This window comes from Rhinoraja longicauda, chromosome 34, assembly GCF_053455715.1.
Source record: "Rhinoraja longicauda isolate Sanriku21f chromosome 34, sRhiLon1.1, whole genome shotgun sequence".
NCBI classification, from domain to species: domain Eukaryota; kingdom Metazoa; phylum Chordata; class Chondrichthyes; order Rajiformes; family Arhynchobatidae; genus Rhinoraja; species Rhinoraja longicauda.
In genome coordinates, this window is record NC_135986.1 from 19,068,476 (window position 1) to 19,087,028 (window position 18,553).

The window sequence follows — 18,553 nt, forward strand, 5'->3', positions numbered from 1 at the left end:
GTGTGTGACGGACTGGGCTACATCTACAATGGTGGGGAGTGTGTGTGTGTGACGGACTGGGCTACATCTACAATGGTGGGGAGTGTGATGGACTGGGCTACATCTACAATGGTGGGGAGTGTGTGTGTGTGACGGACTGGGCTACATCTACAATGGTGGGGAGTGTGTGTGTGTGATGGACTGGGCTACATCTACAATGGTGGGGAGTGTGTGTGTGTGACGGACTGGGCCACATCTACAATGGTGGGGAGTGTGATGGACTGGGTACATCTACAATGGTGGGGAGTGTGATGGACATCCACAACTCTCTGCCATTTCTTGCGTCCTTGTGCAGACCTGCTACTTCAGTGTGTTTTGCCCACGCCAGATTGTCGGTAACTCCAAGGAACCTGATCCACTGTCGAGGCCAGAGATGGGTTCAGCAGGAGGTTGGTTAAACACTTGGTTTCACCAGGGATACTTGTGTTTCCTGGAGCAGGATTTCTTCTTTTATTGTCTTCTTGAGTCTCTTTGCCCTGCAGAAAAACAAAACGTACATGTGGGTGCTTGGAGCATGTAGCAGGGGGTGGTGGTGGAGGCACCGACCATAGTCTAAGAGACTTTTGGACAGATACAAAACATTATGACCACTGACAGGTGAAGTGAATGACATTGATTATCTTGTTACAATGGCACCTGTCAAGGGGTGGGATATATTAGGCAGCAAGTGAACAGTCAGCTCTTGAAGTTGATGTGTTGGATGCAGGAGAAATGGGCAGGAGTAAAGACCTGAGCGACTTTGACAAGGGCCAAATTGTTGTGGCCAGACGACTGGGTCAGAGCATCTCTGAAACGGCAAGGCTTGTGGGGTGCTCCCGGTCAGCAGTGGTGAGTACCGACCGACTGACAGTGGTCCGAGGAGGGACAAACCACAAACCGGCGACAGGCAGGGTGTTGGGCGCCCAAGGCTCATCGATGCGCGAGGGCAACGAAGGCTATCCCATCTGGTCCGAACCGACAGAAGGTCGACTGTGGCACAAGTCACAGAAAATGTTAATGGTGGTCACGGGAGGAATGTGTCACAATACACAGTGCATCGCACCCTGCTGTGTATGGGGCTGCACACGGAGGACCAACAGCACATTAGGCAGGTGGGCGTGATGTGTTTGGCTGGTCGGTGCAGGGGTGTGCGTTTTCCAGCCCGTGAGTTTGTGAATGGAGCCCCCGGTCGTAGTGAGACGTGGAGAGAACGTACCTGCGTTCCACCTCCTCGATGGTGTCTGGCAGCGGCAGGTTGAGTGTCTCGGGGAGACTGCATGCGGCCAGCCCGGACACGATGGCGATCCCGCCGTACGTGGCCATGGGCAGGAAGGGCACATAGTCGCCGACCAGCCTGACGATGGGTGCCACGATGGCACCGATCCGAGCCATGGAATACGCCAGTCCCATCCCAGTCTGCCTGAACAGGGGGCGGAGACACACAGTGAAGGGGTGGCACGCTGGCACACGGCACCACGGACCCCAGCCCCATCCCGACCACGGGCGCTGTCTGTGCGGAGTTTGCACCTTCTCCCCGTGACCTGCGTGGGTTTTGTCCGGGTGCCCCTGTTTCCTCCCACACTCCAAAGTGTGTGTGTGTGTGTGTGTGTGTGTGTGTGTGTGTGTGTGTAGGTGTGTGTGTGTGTGTGTGTGTGTGTGTGTAGGTTAATTGGCTTCGGTAAAGTAGTGACGACCCTAATGTGTCGGGTAGACAATAGACAATAGGTGCAGGAGGAGGCCATTCGGCCCTTCGAGCCTGTACGCACCGCCATTCAACGCGATCATGGCTGATCATTTTCAATCAGTACCCCGTTCCTGCCTTCTCCCCATACCCCCTGACTCCGCTATCCTTAAGAGCTCTATCTAGCTCTCTCTTGAATGCATTCAGAGAATTGGCCTCCACTGCCCTCTGAGGCAGAGAATTCCACAGATTCACAACTCTCTGACTGAAAAGGTTTTTCCTCATCTCCGTTCTAAATGGTCGACCCCTTATTCTTAAACCGCGGCCCCTGGTTCTGGACTCCCCCAACATTGGGAACATGTTTCCTGCCTCTAACGTGTCCAACCCCTTAATAATCTTATACGTTTCGATAAGATCTCCTCTCATCCTTCTAAATGTAGTGCTGGTGTACGGGGCGATCGCTGGTCGAAGCGGACACGGTGGGCCGAAGGGCCTGTTTCCACGCTATATCTCTAAACTAGTGTACAGGGTGATCACTGGTCGGCACGGACTCGGTGGGCCGAAGGGCCTGTTTCCGCGCTGTATCTCTAAACTAAACTAGTGTAGGGTGATCGCTGGTCGGCACGGACTCGGTGGGTCGAAGGGCCTGTTTCCGCGCTGTATCTCTAAACTCTAAAACTCCAAAGACGTACAGGTTTGTGGTTTAATTGGCTTCGGTAAAAATTGTAAATTGTCACCAGTGTGTGTCGGAGAGTGGTGGAGTACGGGGGGATCATTTGATTGAGCGGGGCTTTACTAAGCGGTCCGAGCCTCCGTCACAGTGAGCACACACCTCACCACAGTCGGGTAGAGTTCCGCTGAGTGCAGGAAGAGGCAGCTGAAGGCAGCTGCCAGACAGCCCTTGCCCACGGCATTCAGCAACATCCGCACTGTCTGCATCTCTGCAAGAGACCAGAGCGTCACATAGTTCATAGAAACATAGAAAATAGGTGCAGGAGTAGGCCATTCGGCCCTTCGAGCCTGTACGCACCGCCATTCAATATGATCATGGCTGATCATCCAACTCAGTATCCCGTACCTGCCTTCTCTCCATACCCCCTGATCCCTTTAGCCACAAGGGCCACATCCAACTCCCTCTTAAATATAGCCAATGAACTGGCCTCAACTACCTTCTGTGGCAGAGAATTCCACAGATTCTCTGTGTGAAAACAAACGTTCTCATCTCGGTCCTAAAAGACTTCCCCCTTATCCTTAAACTGTGACCCCTTGTTCTGGACTTCCCCAACATCGGGAACAATCTTCCCCCATCTAGTCTGTCCAACCCCTTGAGAATTTTGTAAGTTTCTATAAGTTCCCCCCTCAATCTTCTAAATTCCAGCGAGTACAAGCCGAGTCTATCCAGTCTTTCTTCATATAAAAGTCCTGCCATCCCAGGGATCAATCTGGTGAACCTTCTCTGTACTCCCTCTATGGCAAGAATGTCTTTCCTCAGATTAGGAGACCAAAACTGTACGCAATACTCCAGGTGCGGTCTCACCAATGCCCTGTACAACTGCAGCAGAACATCCCTGCTCCTATACTCAAATCCCCTTGCTATGAATGCCAACATACCATTGGCTTTCTTCACTGCCTGCTGCACCTGCATGCCTACTTTCAATGACTGGTGCACCACGACACCCAGGTCTCGTTGCATCTCCCCTTCTCCTAATCGGCCACCATTCAGATAATAGTCTGCTAATCATCCATCATAGCAGCACAATGAGGCCATTCAGCCCCGGCTAGCCCACTCCGCCGTTCAATCATGGTCCACCCATCTCTCCCTCTCAACCCCATTCTCCTGCCTTCTCCCCATAACCCATGATGCCCTTTCGTAACCTGGATTCTTATCAATCTCTGCCTCAAAAATATGGGAGAACGTGCAAACTCCGTGCAGACAGCACCCGCAGTCAGGATTGAACCCGGGTCTCTGGCGCCGTGAGGCAGCAGCTCTACCCCAGCTGCCCTGGGAGATAGAACAGTACAGCATAGGAACGGGCCCTTCAGCCCCAAATTGTTTCTGCCAAACATGATAGGCAATAGACAACAGGTGCAGGAGGAGGCCATTCGGCCCTTCGAGCTAGCACCGCCATTCAATGTGATCATGGCTGATCATTCTCAATCAGTACCCTGTTCCTGCCTTCTCCCCATACCCCCTGACTCCGCTATCCTTAAGAGCTCTATCCAGCTCTCTCTTGAATGCATTCAGAGAATTGGCCTCCACTGCCTTCTGAGGCAGAGAATTCCACAGATTCACAACTCTCTGACTGAAAAAGTTTTTCCTCATCTCATTTCTAAATGGCCGACCCCTTATTCTCAAACTGTGTGGCCCCTGGTTCTGGACTCCCCCAAACATTGGGAACATGTTTCCTGCCTCTAACGTGTCCAACCCCTTAATAATCTTATACGTTTCGATAAGATCTCCTCTCATCCTTCTAAATTCCAGCGTATACAAGCCCAGTCGCTCCAGTCTTTCAACATATGACAGTCCCGCCATTCCGGGAATTAACCCAGTAAACCTACGCTGCACGCCCTCCATAGCAAGAATATCCTTCCTCAAATTTGGAGACCAAAACTGCACACAGTACTCCAGGTGCGGTCTCACTAGGGCCCTGTACAACTGCACACAGTACTCCAGGTGCGGTCTCACTAGGGCCCTGTACAGCTGCAGAAGGACCTCTTTGCTCCTATACTCAACTCCTCTTGTTATGAAGGCCAACATTCCATTGGCTTTCTTCACTGCCTGCTGTACCTGCATGCTTCCTTTCAGTGACTGATGCACCAGGACACCCAGATCTCGTTGTACGTCCCCTGTTCCTAACTTGATGCTGTTAAACTGATCTCATCTGTGTGCACGTGATGTCTCCCTCTATTCCCTGCACTTCCATGTGCCCGCCTAAAAGCCTCATGAAGGCCAATATGGTATCTGCCTCCACCACCATCCCTGGCAGCACCTTCCAGGCCCCCACCACCCTCTGTGTAAAAGTAAATTGCCCCGCCCATCTCCTTTAAACTTTCCCCCTCTCACCTTAAAGTTATGCCCTCTAGTATTTTATTGTCACCGCTCTGGGAAAAAGGTTCTGACTGTCTACCCCATCTGCACCTCTCATAATAACTTTATAAACTTCTATCAGGTCTCCCCTCAAATTCTGGTGTTCCAGGGAAAGCAATCTAAGTCTGTCCAACCTCCCCCTGTAGCTGGAACCCTCTAATCCAACCTCCCCCTGTAGCTGGAACCCTCTACTCCAACCCCCCCCTGTACTGGAGCCCTCTAATCCAACCTCCCCCTGTACTGGAGCCCTCTAATCCAACCTCCCCCTGTACTGGAGCCCTCTAATCCAACCTCCCCCTGTACTGGAGCCTTCTAATCCAACCTCCCCCTGTAGCTGGAACCCTCTAATCCAACCTGCCCCTGTAGCTGGAACCCTCTAATCCAACCCCCCCCTGTACTGGAACCCTCTAATCCAATCTCTCCCTGGAGCTCACACCCTCTAATCCAACCTCTCCCTGTAGCTCACACCCTCTAATCCAACCTCCCCCTGTAGCTGGAACCCTCTAATCCAACCTCTCCCTGTAGCTCCCACCCTCCAATCCAACCTCCCCCTGTAGCTGGAACCCTCTAATCCAACCTCCCCCTGTAGCTGGAACCCTCTAATCTAACCTCTCCCTCTACTGGAACCCTCTAATCCAACCTCCCCCTGTAGCTGGAACCCTCTAATCCAATCTCTCCCTGTAGCTCACACCCTCTAATCCAACCTCTCCCTGTAGCTGGAACCCTCTAATCCAACCTCTCCCTGTAGCTGGAACCCTCTAATCCACCCTCCCCTGTAGCTGGAACCCTCTAATCCAACCTCTCCCTGTACTGGAACCCTCTAACCCAACCTCCCCCTGTAGCTGGAACCCTCTAATCCAACCTCTCCCTGTAGCTCCCACCCTCCAATCCAACCTCCCCCTGTAGCTGGAACCCTCTAATCCAACCTCTCCCTGTACTGGAACCCTCTAATCCAACCTCCCCCTGTAGCTCACACCCTCTAATCCAACCTCTCCCTGTACTGGAACCCTCTAATCCAACCTCTCCCTGTACTGGAACCCTCTAATCCAACCTCCCCCTGTAGCTGGAACCCTCTAATCCAACTTCTCCCTGTAGCTCCCACCCTCCAATCCACCCTCCCCCTGTAGCTGGAACCCTCTAATCCAACCTCCCCCTGTAGCTGGAACCCTCTAATCCAACTTCTCCCTGTAGCTCCCACCTTCCAATCCACCCTCCCCCTGTAGCTGGAACCCTCTAATCCAACCTCTCCCTGTACTGGAACCCTCTAATCCAACCTCCCCCTGTAGCTGGAACCCTCTAATCCAACCTCTCCCTGTAGCTGGAACCCTCTAATCCACCCTCTCCCTGTAGCTCACACCCTCTAATCCAGGCAGCGTTCTGGTGAACCTCCTCTGCACCCTCTCCAAAGCCTCCCCATCCTTCCTGTAATGGCGGCGAGCAGACCTACACACAGTACAGTTTATTGTAGAGAAGAGTGCTTTTGGGTTTCCGGAGCCAGAGTGAATTATTTGAGAGTAGTAGGTGGAGTGGGCATGGGAGAGGGCATCTTTATAGTGCTGTATGTGGTCTTTGTAGGCTTGGGAGTGAATTGTGAGACCTGTTTTGTTGCGGAGCCTTTCAAGTTGGCGGGCATGAGTTTTCATCACGCGGAGTTCGGGGGTAAACCAGGGAGCAGAGTGGGTGAAGGAAACTGTTTTGGTTTTTGTAGGTGCAAGCTGGTCGAGGCAGGAGGAGAGAGTGTGGTTGTAGTAGTCAGTGAGGTCAGAGGGGCTGTGGAGGTCAACGAAGGGAGAGGCGGACATTATTTCAGAGAGGGAGGATGAGAGTGAGGTAGGTGAAACAGAGTTCAGCTTGCGGAAGTTGATTTTGCGTTTTTGCTTTGGAGCTGGGGTGGGAATGTTGACCGACATGGTGATGGCTAAGTGATCAGAGAGGGTGGGGTCGGAGCCGGAGAGGTGATGTAGATTTAGTCCAGTGGAGCAGACAAGGTCCAGAATGTGCCCACGGTTATGGGTGGGAAAATTGGCGTGTTGAGTGAGGTTAAAGCAGTTGAGTATTTCAGTGAAGTCAGCGGTTATCGTGGAGTCAGTGGAGTCCATGTGGATGTTGAAATCACCGAGGAGGAGGATTGAGGGGGAGAGAGAACAGAACTGGGTCAGAAAGTCAGAGAAGTCAGAAAGGAATGATGGGTGTGGTTTGGGAGGGCGGTAGACCAACTGCCATGACTAATTGTGTGTGGCCAGAGAGTTTGAAAGCCAGGTGTTCAAAAGATAGGCCCTGTGTCACCAATGAGGTAGATAGTAGTTCAGCACTGCTCTCTGGTTGTGGTAGGACGGTTCAGTTGGGAAGAAACTGTCCCTGAATCTGGAGGTGTGCGTTTTCACACTTCTGTACCTCTTGCCCGATGGGAGAGGGGAGAAGAGGGGGTGGCCGGGGGTGAGACTGGCCCTTGATTATGCTGCTGGCCTTGCCGAGGCAGCCTGAGATGTCGATGGAGTCAATAGAAAGGAGATAGACACAAAAAGCTGGAGGAACTCAGTGGGACAGGCAGCATCTCTGGAGAGAAGGAATGGGTGACGTTTTGGGTCGAGAAACCACCTTCATCCTGAGTCGGGGGGGGGGGGGGGGGGGAGGGAAACGAGGGATGTAGACGATGAATTAGAGAGATGTAGAACAGACGAATGAAAGATGTGCAAAAAAAGTGATGATGATGGAGGAAACAGGCCATTGTTAGATGTTTGTTGGGAGAAAACGAGAAGCTGGTGGGACTGGTACGGAGAGAGAGGACTTGAAGTTAGAGAAATCAATATTCATACCACTGGGCTGTAAACTGCCCAAGCAAAATGGAAGGGAGATAGACACACAAAAGCTGCGGTAACTCAGCGGGTCAGGCAGCATCTGTGGAGAAAAGGAACAGGTGACGTTTCACAGAGTGCTGGAGTAACTCAGCGGGTCAGGCAGCATCTGTGGAGAACGTGGATAGGTGACGTTTCACAGAGTGCTGGAGTAACTCAGCGGGTCAGGCAGCATCTGTGGAGAACGTGGATAGGTGACGTTTCACAGAGTGCTGGAGTAACTCAGCGGGTCAGGCAGCATCTGTGGAGAACGTGGATAGGTGACGTTTCACAGAGTGCTGGAGTAACTCAGCGGGTCGGGCAGCATCTGTGGAGAACGTGGATAGGTGACGTTTCACAGAGTGCTGGAGTAACTCAGCGGGTCAGGCAGCATCTGTGGAGAACGTGGATAGGTGACGTTTCACAGAGTGCTGGAGTAACTCAGCGGGTCGGGCAGCATCTGTGGAGAACATGGATAGGTGACGTTTCACAGAGTGCTGGAGTAACTCAGCGGGTCAGGCAGCATCTGTGGAGAACATGGATAGGTGACGTTTCTGGTCGAGACTCTTCTTCATTCTCCAGGGACACTGCTTGGGGAAGATGGCATCGATCAGCAAAGACCCCCCCTCTTTAGTTTAGTTTAGTTTAGAGACACAGCGCGGAAACAATCCCTTCGGCCCACCGAGTCCGCACCGACCAGCGATCCCCGCACACTAACACTATCCTACACACACTAGGTCTCATCAGATCTCGACCCGAAACGTCACCCATTCCTTCTCTCTAGAGATGCGGCCTGCCCCACTGAGTTACTCCAGCACTTTGATTTAAACCAGCGTCTGCAGTTCCTTCCTGCACGATATTGGTTGGTTTGTGGGTGCAGGTGTAGGTGTGGTTCTTTACCTGGAGGGAGGAAGATGTTTGCGACTATGATGCAGCCGGCCGCGATGAGGGTGGCGCTTTGTGTGAACCTTCTGCCGATGTGACTCATGAGGATGAAACCAATGAACTTTGCGGGGATGTCGACGGCCCCGAAAATCACCTGGATCAGGTAGATGTCCATGCCGAACCCTTGCAGGTCAATCGACAAGCCGTAGTACGAGAAGCTCGTTGCAAACCTGCCGCAGGGGGGAAACAAAGGGCAAACGTTACAGCAGCGACCGGCAGGCACGGAGACGCAGCGGGTAGAGCTGCTGCTGCAGACTCACGTTCCATCCAAAGCAATCTTCTCTGCATCGTTTCCAGCTTGGTGGCATCCTTCCTACAGCAGCGTGACCAAACCCTTCACACAACACTCTTGGTACATAGAAGGGGACCTCTTGGTGCAGGAAGAGGCCATTCGGCCCTTCGAGCCTGTACGCACCGCCATTCAATATGATCATGGCTGATCATCCAACTCAGTATCCCGTACCTGCCTTCTCTCCATACCCCCTGATCCCTTTAGCCACAAGGGCCACATCTAACTCCCTCTTAAATATAGCCAATGAATTGGCCTCAACTACCTTCTGTGGCAGAGAATTCCACAGATTCACCACTCTCTGTGTGAAAAGAAACTTTCTCATCTCGGTCCTAAAAGACTTCCCCCTTATCCTTAAACTGACCCCTTGTTCTGGACTCCCCCAACATCGGGAACAATCTTCCTGCATCTAGCCTGTCCAACCCCTTAAGAATTTTGTAAGTTTCTATAAGATCCCCCCCTCAGTCTTTTAAATTCCAGCGAGTACAAGCCCAGTCTATCCAGTCTTTCTTCATATGAAAGTCCTGCCATCACAGGGATCAATCTGGTGAACCTTCTCTGTACTCCCTCTATGGCAAGAATGTCTTTCCTCAGATTAGGAGACCAAAACTGTACGCAATACTCCAGGTGCGGTCTCACCAATGCCGTGTACAACTGCAGCAGAACCTCCCTGCTCCTATACTCAAATCCCCTCGCTATGAATGCCAACATACCATTGGCTTTCTTCACTGCCTGCTGCACCTGCATGCCTACTTTCAATGACTGGTGCACCACGACACCCAGGTCTCGTTGCATCTCCCCATCTCCTAATCGGCCACCATTCAGGTAATAGTCTGCTTTCCTGTTCTTGCCACCAAAGCGGATAAACTCAGCAACATCTTGTACGACTGTAACATGACATCCCAACCTCTGCACTCAGTTACATGGTTAGGAAAGGGCGAGGCCAAACAGGTGCAGGTGGGACTCGTGTAGATGAGGCACCTTGGTCGGCACGTTCCAAACAGCCTGTTGCCGTGACTCTGAATATTCCCTGACCGAAGAAGGCCAATGCTCCAAAAGCCTTCTTCACCACCCTGTCCACCTGTGACGCCACGTTTATGGAACTGTGTACCTGCGCTCCTAGATCCCTCTGCTCTACAACACTCCCTGTCTACCTGTGACGCCACGTTTATGGAACTGTGTACCTGCGCTCCTAGACCCCTCTGCTCTACAACACTCCCTGTCTACCTGTGACGCCACTTTTATGGGAACTGTGTACCTGCACTCCTAGACCCCTCTGCTCTACAACACTCCCTGTCTACCTGTGACGCCACTTTTATGGAACTGTGTACCTGCGCTCCTAGACCCCTCTGCTCTACAACACTCCCTGTCTACCTGTGACACCACGTTTATGGAACTGTGTACCTGCACTCCTAGACCCCTCTGCTCTACAACACTCCCTGTCTACCTGTGACGCCACTTTTATGGGAACTGTGTACCTGCGCTCCTAGACCCCTCTGCTCTACAACACTACCTGTCTACCTGTGACACCACTTTTATGGAACTATGTACCTGCGCTCCTAGACCCCTCTGCTCTACGACACTCTGTCTACCTGTGACGCCACTTTTATGGGAACTGTGTACCTGCACTCCTAGACCCCTCTACTCTACGACACTCCCTGTCTACCTGTGACGCCACTTTTATGGAACTGTGTACCTGCGCTCCTAGACCCCTCTGCTCTACAACACTCCCCGGGGCCCGGACATTCACCGTGAAAGTCCTGCCCCGGTTTGACACCCCACATTGCAATCCTTCGCACTTACACCAATCTGTCAAAACATTATCACCTGACGAGCCAAAACATTATGCCCACCTGCCTAATATGCTGTTGGTCCTCCGTGTGCATCCCCATACACAGCAGGGTGCGATGCACTGTGTATTGTGACACATTCCTCCCGTGACCACCATTAACATTTTCTGTGACTTGTGCCACAGTCGACCTTCTGTCGGTTCGGACCAGATGGGATAGCCTTCGTTGCCCTCGCGCATCGATGAGCCTCGGGCGCCCAACACCCTGCCTGTCGCCGGTTTGTGGTTTTGTCCCTCCTCGGACCACTGTCGGTCGGTCGGTACTCACCACTGCTGACCGGGAGCACCCCACAAGCCTTGCCGTTTCAGAGATGCTCTGACCCAGTCGTCCGGCCAGAACAATTTGGCCCTTGTCAAAGTCACTCAGGTCTTTACTCCTGCCCATTTCTCCTGCATCCAACACGTCAACTTCAAGAACTGACTGTTCACTTGCTGCCTAATATATCCCACCCCTTGACCAGGTGCCGTTGCAACAAGATAATCAATGTCATTCACTTCACCTGTCAGTGGTCATGATGTTTTGGTTGATCGGTGTATCTGAATTAAAGTCCATCTGCCAGAGTGTTTTTTTTCCTTTCTGGTGCTTTCAATAGACAATAGACAATAGGTGCAGGAGGAGGCCATTCGGCCCTTCGAGCCAGCACCACCATTCAATGTGATCATGGCTGACCATTCTCAATCAGTACCCCGTTCCTGCCTTCTCCCCATACCCCCTGATTCCACTATCCTTAAGAGCTCTATCCAGCTCTCTCTTGAATGCATTCAGAGAATCGGCCTCCACTGCCTTCTGAGGCCGGGAATTCCACAGATTCACAACTCTGACTGAAAATGTTTTTCCTCATCTCCGTTCCAAATGGCCTACCCCTTATTCTTAAACTGTGTGGCCCCTTGTTCTGGACTCCCTCAACATTGGGAACATGTTTCCTGCCTCTAACGTGTCCAACCCTTTAATAATCTTATACATTTCGATAAGATCTCCTCTCATCCTTCTAAATTCCAGTGTATACAAGCCCAGTCGCTCCAGTCTTTCAACATATGACAGTCCCGCCATTCCGGGAATTAACCTAGTAAACCTACGCTGCACGCCCTCAATAGCAAGAATATCCTTCCTCAAATTTGGAGACCAAAACTGCACACAGTACTCCAGGTGCGGTCACATTTTAAAGTTTAAATCTATCTCCCAGGGAGGGAGGGGGAGGGAGGGAGAGAGGGTGGTGGAGGGTGGAAGGAGGATAAGGGGGGTTGAGAGGGATGCAGTGGAGGGGGAGGGGGTGGAGGGAGGGGGGGGAGGAGAGAGGGGGGAGGAGAGGGTGTTGCACCGATGCTGGAGAGGTTTGAGCCCAACAGGTCCACTTGGTCTAGTCACGTACCAAACATGTAATATAAGAAAATAACTGCAGATGCTGGTACAAATCGAAGGTATTTATTCACAAAGTGCTGGAGTAACTCAGCGGGTCAGGCAGCATCTCAGGAGAGAAGGAATGGGTGGCGTTTCGGGTCGAGACCCTTCATCAGTCTGAAGAAGGGTCTCGACCCGAAACGTCACCCATTCCTTCTCTCCTGAGATGCTGCCTGACCTGCTGAGTTACTCCAGCATTTTGTGAATAAATACCAAACATGTAACAGAGATAACTCAGTAACTAACAGCTTACCAAACTATCATGGTACACCAGGTAATCCTGCGCATTTCAGGAGTGCGGAAGAGGTCTAGAATACCATAGGAGTCTTTGGCATCCGACAGTTCATCTTCCATGTTTGCTTTGATAATCTACAGAACACAGACGATAGAGTCACAGAGCTGGACAGCACGGAAACAGGCCCTTCGGCCCACCTGTTATGGGATGGCACGGTGGCGCAGAGGGTAGCACCGCTGCCTCACAGCGCCAGAGACCCGGGTTCCATCCTGACCTCGGCTGCTGCCTGTGTGGAGTTTGTACGTTCTCCCCGTGACCTGCGTGGGTTTTCTCCGGGCGCTCCGGTTTCCACCCACACTCCCAAAGACGTGCGGGTTTGTGGGTTAATTGGCCCCTCTGTCAATTGTTCCCTGTCTCTGGGATGTGGAAGGACACAGAAGCTTCTGGACCTATCTTTAGGAAGGTGATGAGGAGGAATCTCTTCAGCCAGAGGGTGGTGAATCTGTGGGATTCTTAGCCACAGACGGCTGTGGAGGCCACAAGTCAGTGGGTATTTCTAAGGCAGAGATAGATAGATTGTTGATCAGTGCGGGTGTCAGGGGTTATGGGGAGAAGGCAGGAGAATGGGGTTAGGAGGGAGAGATAGATCAGCCGTGATAGAATGGTAAACGAAACAAGCCACTATTAGCTGTGGGCGAGGTGAAAACGAGTTACAGACAATGAGACTCAGATGGATGACAAGTTGTACTAGGTTCAATGTTGGCTTGTTGAGTCTCATTGTTTAACGGCAGGAGGGAGGGAGGGAGAGGAAGGGGAGGAGGGGAGAGGGAGATGGAGGAGAGTGGGAGCAGTGGGAGGGAGAGGAGAGAGGAGGGGGGGAGAGTGGAGGGAGGGAGAGAGGTGGGAGGGGAGAGGGAGTTGTGGGGAGAGAGGGAGGAGAGGAGGGAGGGGAGATGGAGGAGAGGGAGGGGAGAGAGGTGGGAGGGGAGAGGGAGTTGTGGGGAGAGAGGGAGGAGAGTGGGAGCAGTGGGAGGGAGAGGAGAGAGGAGGGAGGGAGAGGGAGGAGAGGAGGGAGGGGAGAAGGAAGAGAGTGGAGGGAGGTCAGAGGGGAGAGAGTAGTGGGGAGAAAGGGAGTGGGAGGGAGAGGGAGAAAGGGAGGGAGAGGGAGGGAGGGGAGATGGAGGAGAGAGGGAGCAATGGGAGGGAGGGGTGAGGGAGAGAGGAGGGAGTTGTAGGGAGAGAGGGAGGAGAGGAGGGAAGAGAGGGAGGGGAGATGGAGGAGAGTGGGGAGGGAGAGGATGGGGAGAGGGAGGAGGGAAGGCAGCAGAATGGGGTTGAGACAGAGAGATAGATCAGCCCTGATTGAAGGGCAGAGTAGACTCGATGGGCCGAATGGCGTTCCTAGAACCTTGTAAACCCCCGTGTCCCTCAGAAGCCCGCCAGTGGATTGATGAGCTGTTGTTCGGTAAATACACCATTTTAGTTTCGTTCCTTATTGTCACGCGTACGAGGCGTTTCTTGCCCAGCGCGGAAGCTCTACGCCAGGCACGCGCCCAGGTACCGGGGGGGCACTTACCTCGATGGTGAGGCGTTCCCCCTCCTCCTGCCTGCCGTTTATCCGGGCCACCCTCCTGAGCTCCTTCAGAGCGGCGTCAGCCTTCTGATTCATGATGAGCCAACGCGCAGACTCGGAGAACCACCTGCGTGCGGCACGAGACCAGACCAGACGATGGGACTCTTATCTATGTGCGGGCGCTGGTTTAAACGCAAGGGATGGAGTAACTCAGCGGGACAGGCAGCATCTGGACACATTAGAGGCAGGAAACATGTTCCCAATGTTGGGGGAGTCCAGAACAAGGGGCCACAGTTTAAGAATAAGGGGTCGGCCATTTAGAACGGAGATGAGGAAGAACTTTTTCAGTCAGAGAGTGGTGAAGGTGTGGAATTCTCTGCCTCAGAAGGCAGTGGAGGCCAGTTCGTTGGATGCTTTCAAGAGAGAGCTGGATAGAGCTCTTAAGGATAGCGGAGTGAGGGGGTATGGGGAGAAGGCAGGAACGGGGTACTGATTGAGAGTGATCAGCCATGATCGCATTGAATGGCGGTGCGTACAGGCTCGAAGGGCTGAATGGCCTACTCCTGCACCTATTGTCTATTGTCTATTGTCTATTATCTCTGGAGAGAGAAGGAATGGGTGACGTTTTGGGTCCAGTCCAAAGAAGGGTCTCGGCCCGAAACGTCACCCATTCCTTCTCTCTCCAGAGATGTTGAACTTTATTTATCCCAGGAGGGAAATTGGACTGCCAACAGTCGTAAGACTCAAGGTACATGATAGTGGAGAGTGGAAAGGATTGGGGAGGTGCAAAGATTGGGGTGGGTCAGTCTCAGTCTCAGTCTACCCCACGACTGAAGGGGGAGGAGTTGTACATATAGTGTAGGAAAATAACTGCAGATGCTGGTACAAATCGAAGGTATTTATTTCACAAAGTGCCGGAGTAACTCAGCGGGTCAGGCAGCATCTCAGGAGAGAAGGAATGGGTGACGTTTCGGGTCGAGACCCTTCTTCAGACTGATGTCGGGGGGGGGGGCGGGACAAAGGAAGGATATAGGTGGAGACAGGAAGATAGAGGGAGAACTGGGAAGGAGGAGGGGAAGGGAGGGACAGAGGAACTATCTAAAGTGGGAGAAGTCGATGTTCATACCACTGGGCTGCAAGCTGCCCAGGCGAAATACGAGGTGCTGTTCCTCCAATTTGCGGTGGGCCTCACTATGGCACTGGAGGAGGCCCATGACAGAAAGGTCAGGCTGGGAGTGGGAGGGGGAGTTGAAGTGCTCAGCCACCGGGAGATCAGTTTGGCCAACGCGGACCGAGCGCAGGTGTTGAGCGAAGCGATCGCCGAGCCTGCGCTTGGTTTCGCCGATGTAAATAAGTTGACATCCAGAGCAGCGGATGCAATAGATGAGGTTGGAGGAGGTGCAGGTGAACCTCTGTCTCACCTGGAAAGACTGTTTGGGTCCTTGGATGGAGTCGAGGGGGGGGAGGTAAAGGGACAGGTGTTGCATCTCGTGCGGTCGCAGGGGAAAGTGCCCGGGGTTGGGGTGGTTTGGGTAGGAAGGGACGAGTGGACCAGGGAGTTACGGAGGGAACGGTCTCTGAGGGAATGGAGGAGTTGTACAGTTTGATGGCCACAGGGACGAAGGATCTCCTGTGGTGTTCTGTGCTGTACCTTGGTGGCACCAGTCTGTTGCTGAAAGTGCTCCCCAGGTTGACCAGTGTGTCACCTGTCATGGGAGGCACTGGCACTCACTGCCAGGTGAGGGAGCCGAGATTTAATGTTCATCAGTGATAGCAGAAGAATAAGGCCATTCGGCCCATCGAGTCCACTCCCCCATTCAATCACGGCTGATCTATCTCTCCCTCCTAACCCCATTCTCCTGCCTTCTCCCCATAACCCCTGACACCCGCACTGATCAACAATCTATCTATCTCTGCCTTAAAAATACCCACTGACTTGTGGCCTCCACAGCCGTCTGTGGCAAAGAATCCCACAGATTCACCACCCTCTGGCTAAAGGAATTCCTCCTCATCTCCTTCCTAAAGGAACGTCCTTTAATTCTGAGGCTGTGCCCTCTGGTCCTAGACTCTCCCACCAGTGGAAACATCCTCCCCACATCCACTCTACCCAGGCCGCTCACTATTCGGTAAGTTTCAATGAGGCTGCCCAGTGCCAATCCTCGTGACTGGAGATCCCTGCAGGTAGACACAAAAAGCTGGAGCAACTCAGCGGGACAGGCAGCGTATGTGGAGGGAAGGAATGGGTGACGTTTCGGGTCGAGACCCTTCTTCGTTCGGACAGTCTCGACCCAAAACGTCACCCCTTCCTTTCCTCCACAGATGCTGCCCGTCCCGCTGAGTTACTCCAGCATTTTGTGTCTACCTCCGATTTATACCAGCGTCTGCAGTACCTTCCCCACACATTCCCTGGAGCTCGCTCACCATGAGTAGAGGAAGATGACAAAGTAAGGCAGGGACACCACGAACTGAAGCCATCGCCAGTCTCGGATAAGAAACGCCTCTCCGGCCCACAGTAGCTGACCGAAGACATAGCCATAATTTATGCCCGTCATCACCGCCGCTCTGATCTGAGTCGGGACCCATTCCACAGCTGCAGGCAACGACACGGGTTAGTTTAGTCTAGTCTAGGACATACAGCGCGGAAACAGGCCCCTTGAGCCACCGAGTCCACGCCGACCAGCGATCCCCGCACACCAACACTCTCCTACACACACACACGCACACACACACACACACACACACACACACACTAGGGACACCTTTACACATACACCCAGCCAATTAACCTACAAACCCGCACGTCTTGAGTGTGGGAGGAAACCGAAGATCTCGGAGAAAACCCACGCAGGTCACGGGGAGAACGGACAAACTCCGTACGGACGGCACCCGTAGTCGGGATCGAACCCGGGTCTCCGGCGCTGCAAGGCAGCAGCTCTACCCGCTGCACCACCCTGCCACCCTAGCCAAGTCAAGTGTAGAAACAAGGAATCGCAGATTTAGACAGGCATGATGGTGATGATGATAAAGATGATGATAGTGACGGTGGTGATTATGTTGATGCTGATGATAATGGTGATGATGGTGGTGATTATGTTGATGATGATGATAATGGTGGTGATTATGTTGATGATGATGATAATGGTGATGATGGTGGTGATTATGTTGATGATGATAATGGTGATGATGATGGTTCTGTTGATGATGATGATAATGGTGATGATGGTGGTGATTATGTTGATAATGATGATAATGGTGATGATGGTGGTGATTCTGTTGATGATGATGATGATTATGTTGATGATGGTGATAATGATGGTGATGATGGTGATAATGATGGTGATGATGGTGATGATGATGATATACTTTATTATCACTGTGGCACGATGGCGCAGCGGGTGGAGCTGCTGCCTCACAGCGCCAGGGACCCAGGTTCCATCCCGACCACGGGCGCCGTCTGTACGGAGTTTGTACGTTCTCCCTGTGACCTGCGTGGGTTTTCTCCGGGCGCTCCGGTTTCCTCCCACACTCCAGAGACGTGCGGGTTTGTCGGTAAAACTGTAAACTGTCCCTAGTGTGTGTGGGATAGTGTTAGTGTGCGGGGATCGCTGGTCGGCGCGGACTCGGTGGGCCGAAGGGCCAGCAGTTTCCCTGCTGTATCTCTAAAGTCTAAACAACATTTCAAAGACATTTGGACCGGTAGATGGGTAGGAATAGTTTAGGGGGACGTGGGCTGAACGCGGGCAAATAGGATTAGCATAGATGGTGTGTCTTGGTCGGCATGGAGGAGATGGGTGGAAGGGCCAGTTGCCGTGCTGTGTGGCTCTGTGACGTCTCGGTTTGGACCTTCTCTCACGGGGGCAGCACAGCGGTAGAGTTGCCGCCTTACAGCGAATGCAGCGCTGGAGACTCAGGTTCGATCCTGACTACGGGCGCCGTCTGTACGGAGTTTGTACGTTCTCCCCGTGACCTGCGTGGGTTTTCTCCGAGATCGGTTTTCTCCCACACTCCATGTAGGTTAATTGACTGGGTAGATGTAAAAAAAAAATTGTCCCTAGTGTGTGTAGGATAGTGTTAATGTGCGGGGATCGCTGGGCGGCGCGGACCCGGTGGGCCGAAGGGCTTGTTTCCGCGCTGTATCTCTAAGTTAGGAACAGGGGACGTACAACGAGATCTGGGTGTCCTAGTGCATCAGTCACTGAAAGGAAGCATGCAGGTACAGCAGGCAGTGAAGAAAGCCAATGGAATGTTGGCCTTCATAACAAGAGGAGTTGAGTATAGGAGCAAAGAGGTCCTTCTGCAGTTGTACAGGGCCCTAGTGAGACCGCACCTGGAGTACTGTGTGCAGTTTTGGTCTCCAAATTTGCGGAAGGATACTCTTGCTATTGAGGGCGTGCAGCGTAAGTTTACTAGGTTAATTCCCGGAATGGCGGGACTGTCATATGTTGAAAGACTGGAGCGACTAGGCTTGTATACACTGGAATTTAGATGGATGAGAGGAGATCTTATCGAAACGTATAAGATTATTAAGGGGTTGGACACGTTAGAGGCAGGAAACATGTTCCCAATGTTGGGGGAGTCCAGAACAAGGGGCCAACAGTTTAAGAATAAGGGGTCGGCCATTTAGAACGGAGATGAGGAAAAA

General features: G+C 52.6%; 1 protein-coding gene across 1 annotated transcript in view; it reads right to left on the reverse strand.

Moving 5' to 3' along the window:
* Positions 1-1,122: 1,122 nt before the first annotated feature.
* Positions 1,123-18,553, reverse strand: part of LOC144609622 (uncharacterized) — a 48,578-nt gene continuing 31,147 nt past the window's right edge. The window contains exons 15-20 of the mRNA XM_078428119.1: positions 16,333-16,501; positions 13,915-14,038; positions 12,357-12,472; positions 8,522-8,736; positions 2,532-2,640; positions 1,123-1,438 (exon numbers count right to left, since the gene is read on the reverse strand). Coding sequence (XP_078284245.1) covers positions 1,123-1,438; positions 2,532-2,640; positions 8,522-8,736; positions 12,357-12,472; positions 13,915-14,038; positions 16,333-16,501 — 1,049 coding nt within the window. The remainder of the gene's footprint in view (positions 1,439-2,531; positions 2,641-8,521; positions 8,737-12,356; positions 12,473-13,914; positions 14,039-16,332; positions 16,502-18,553) is intronic.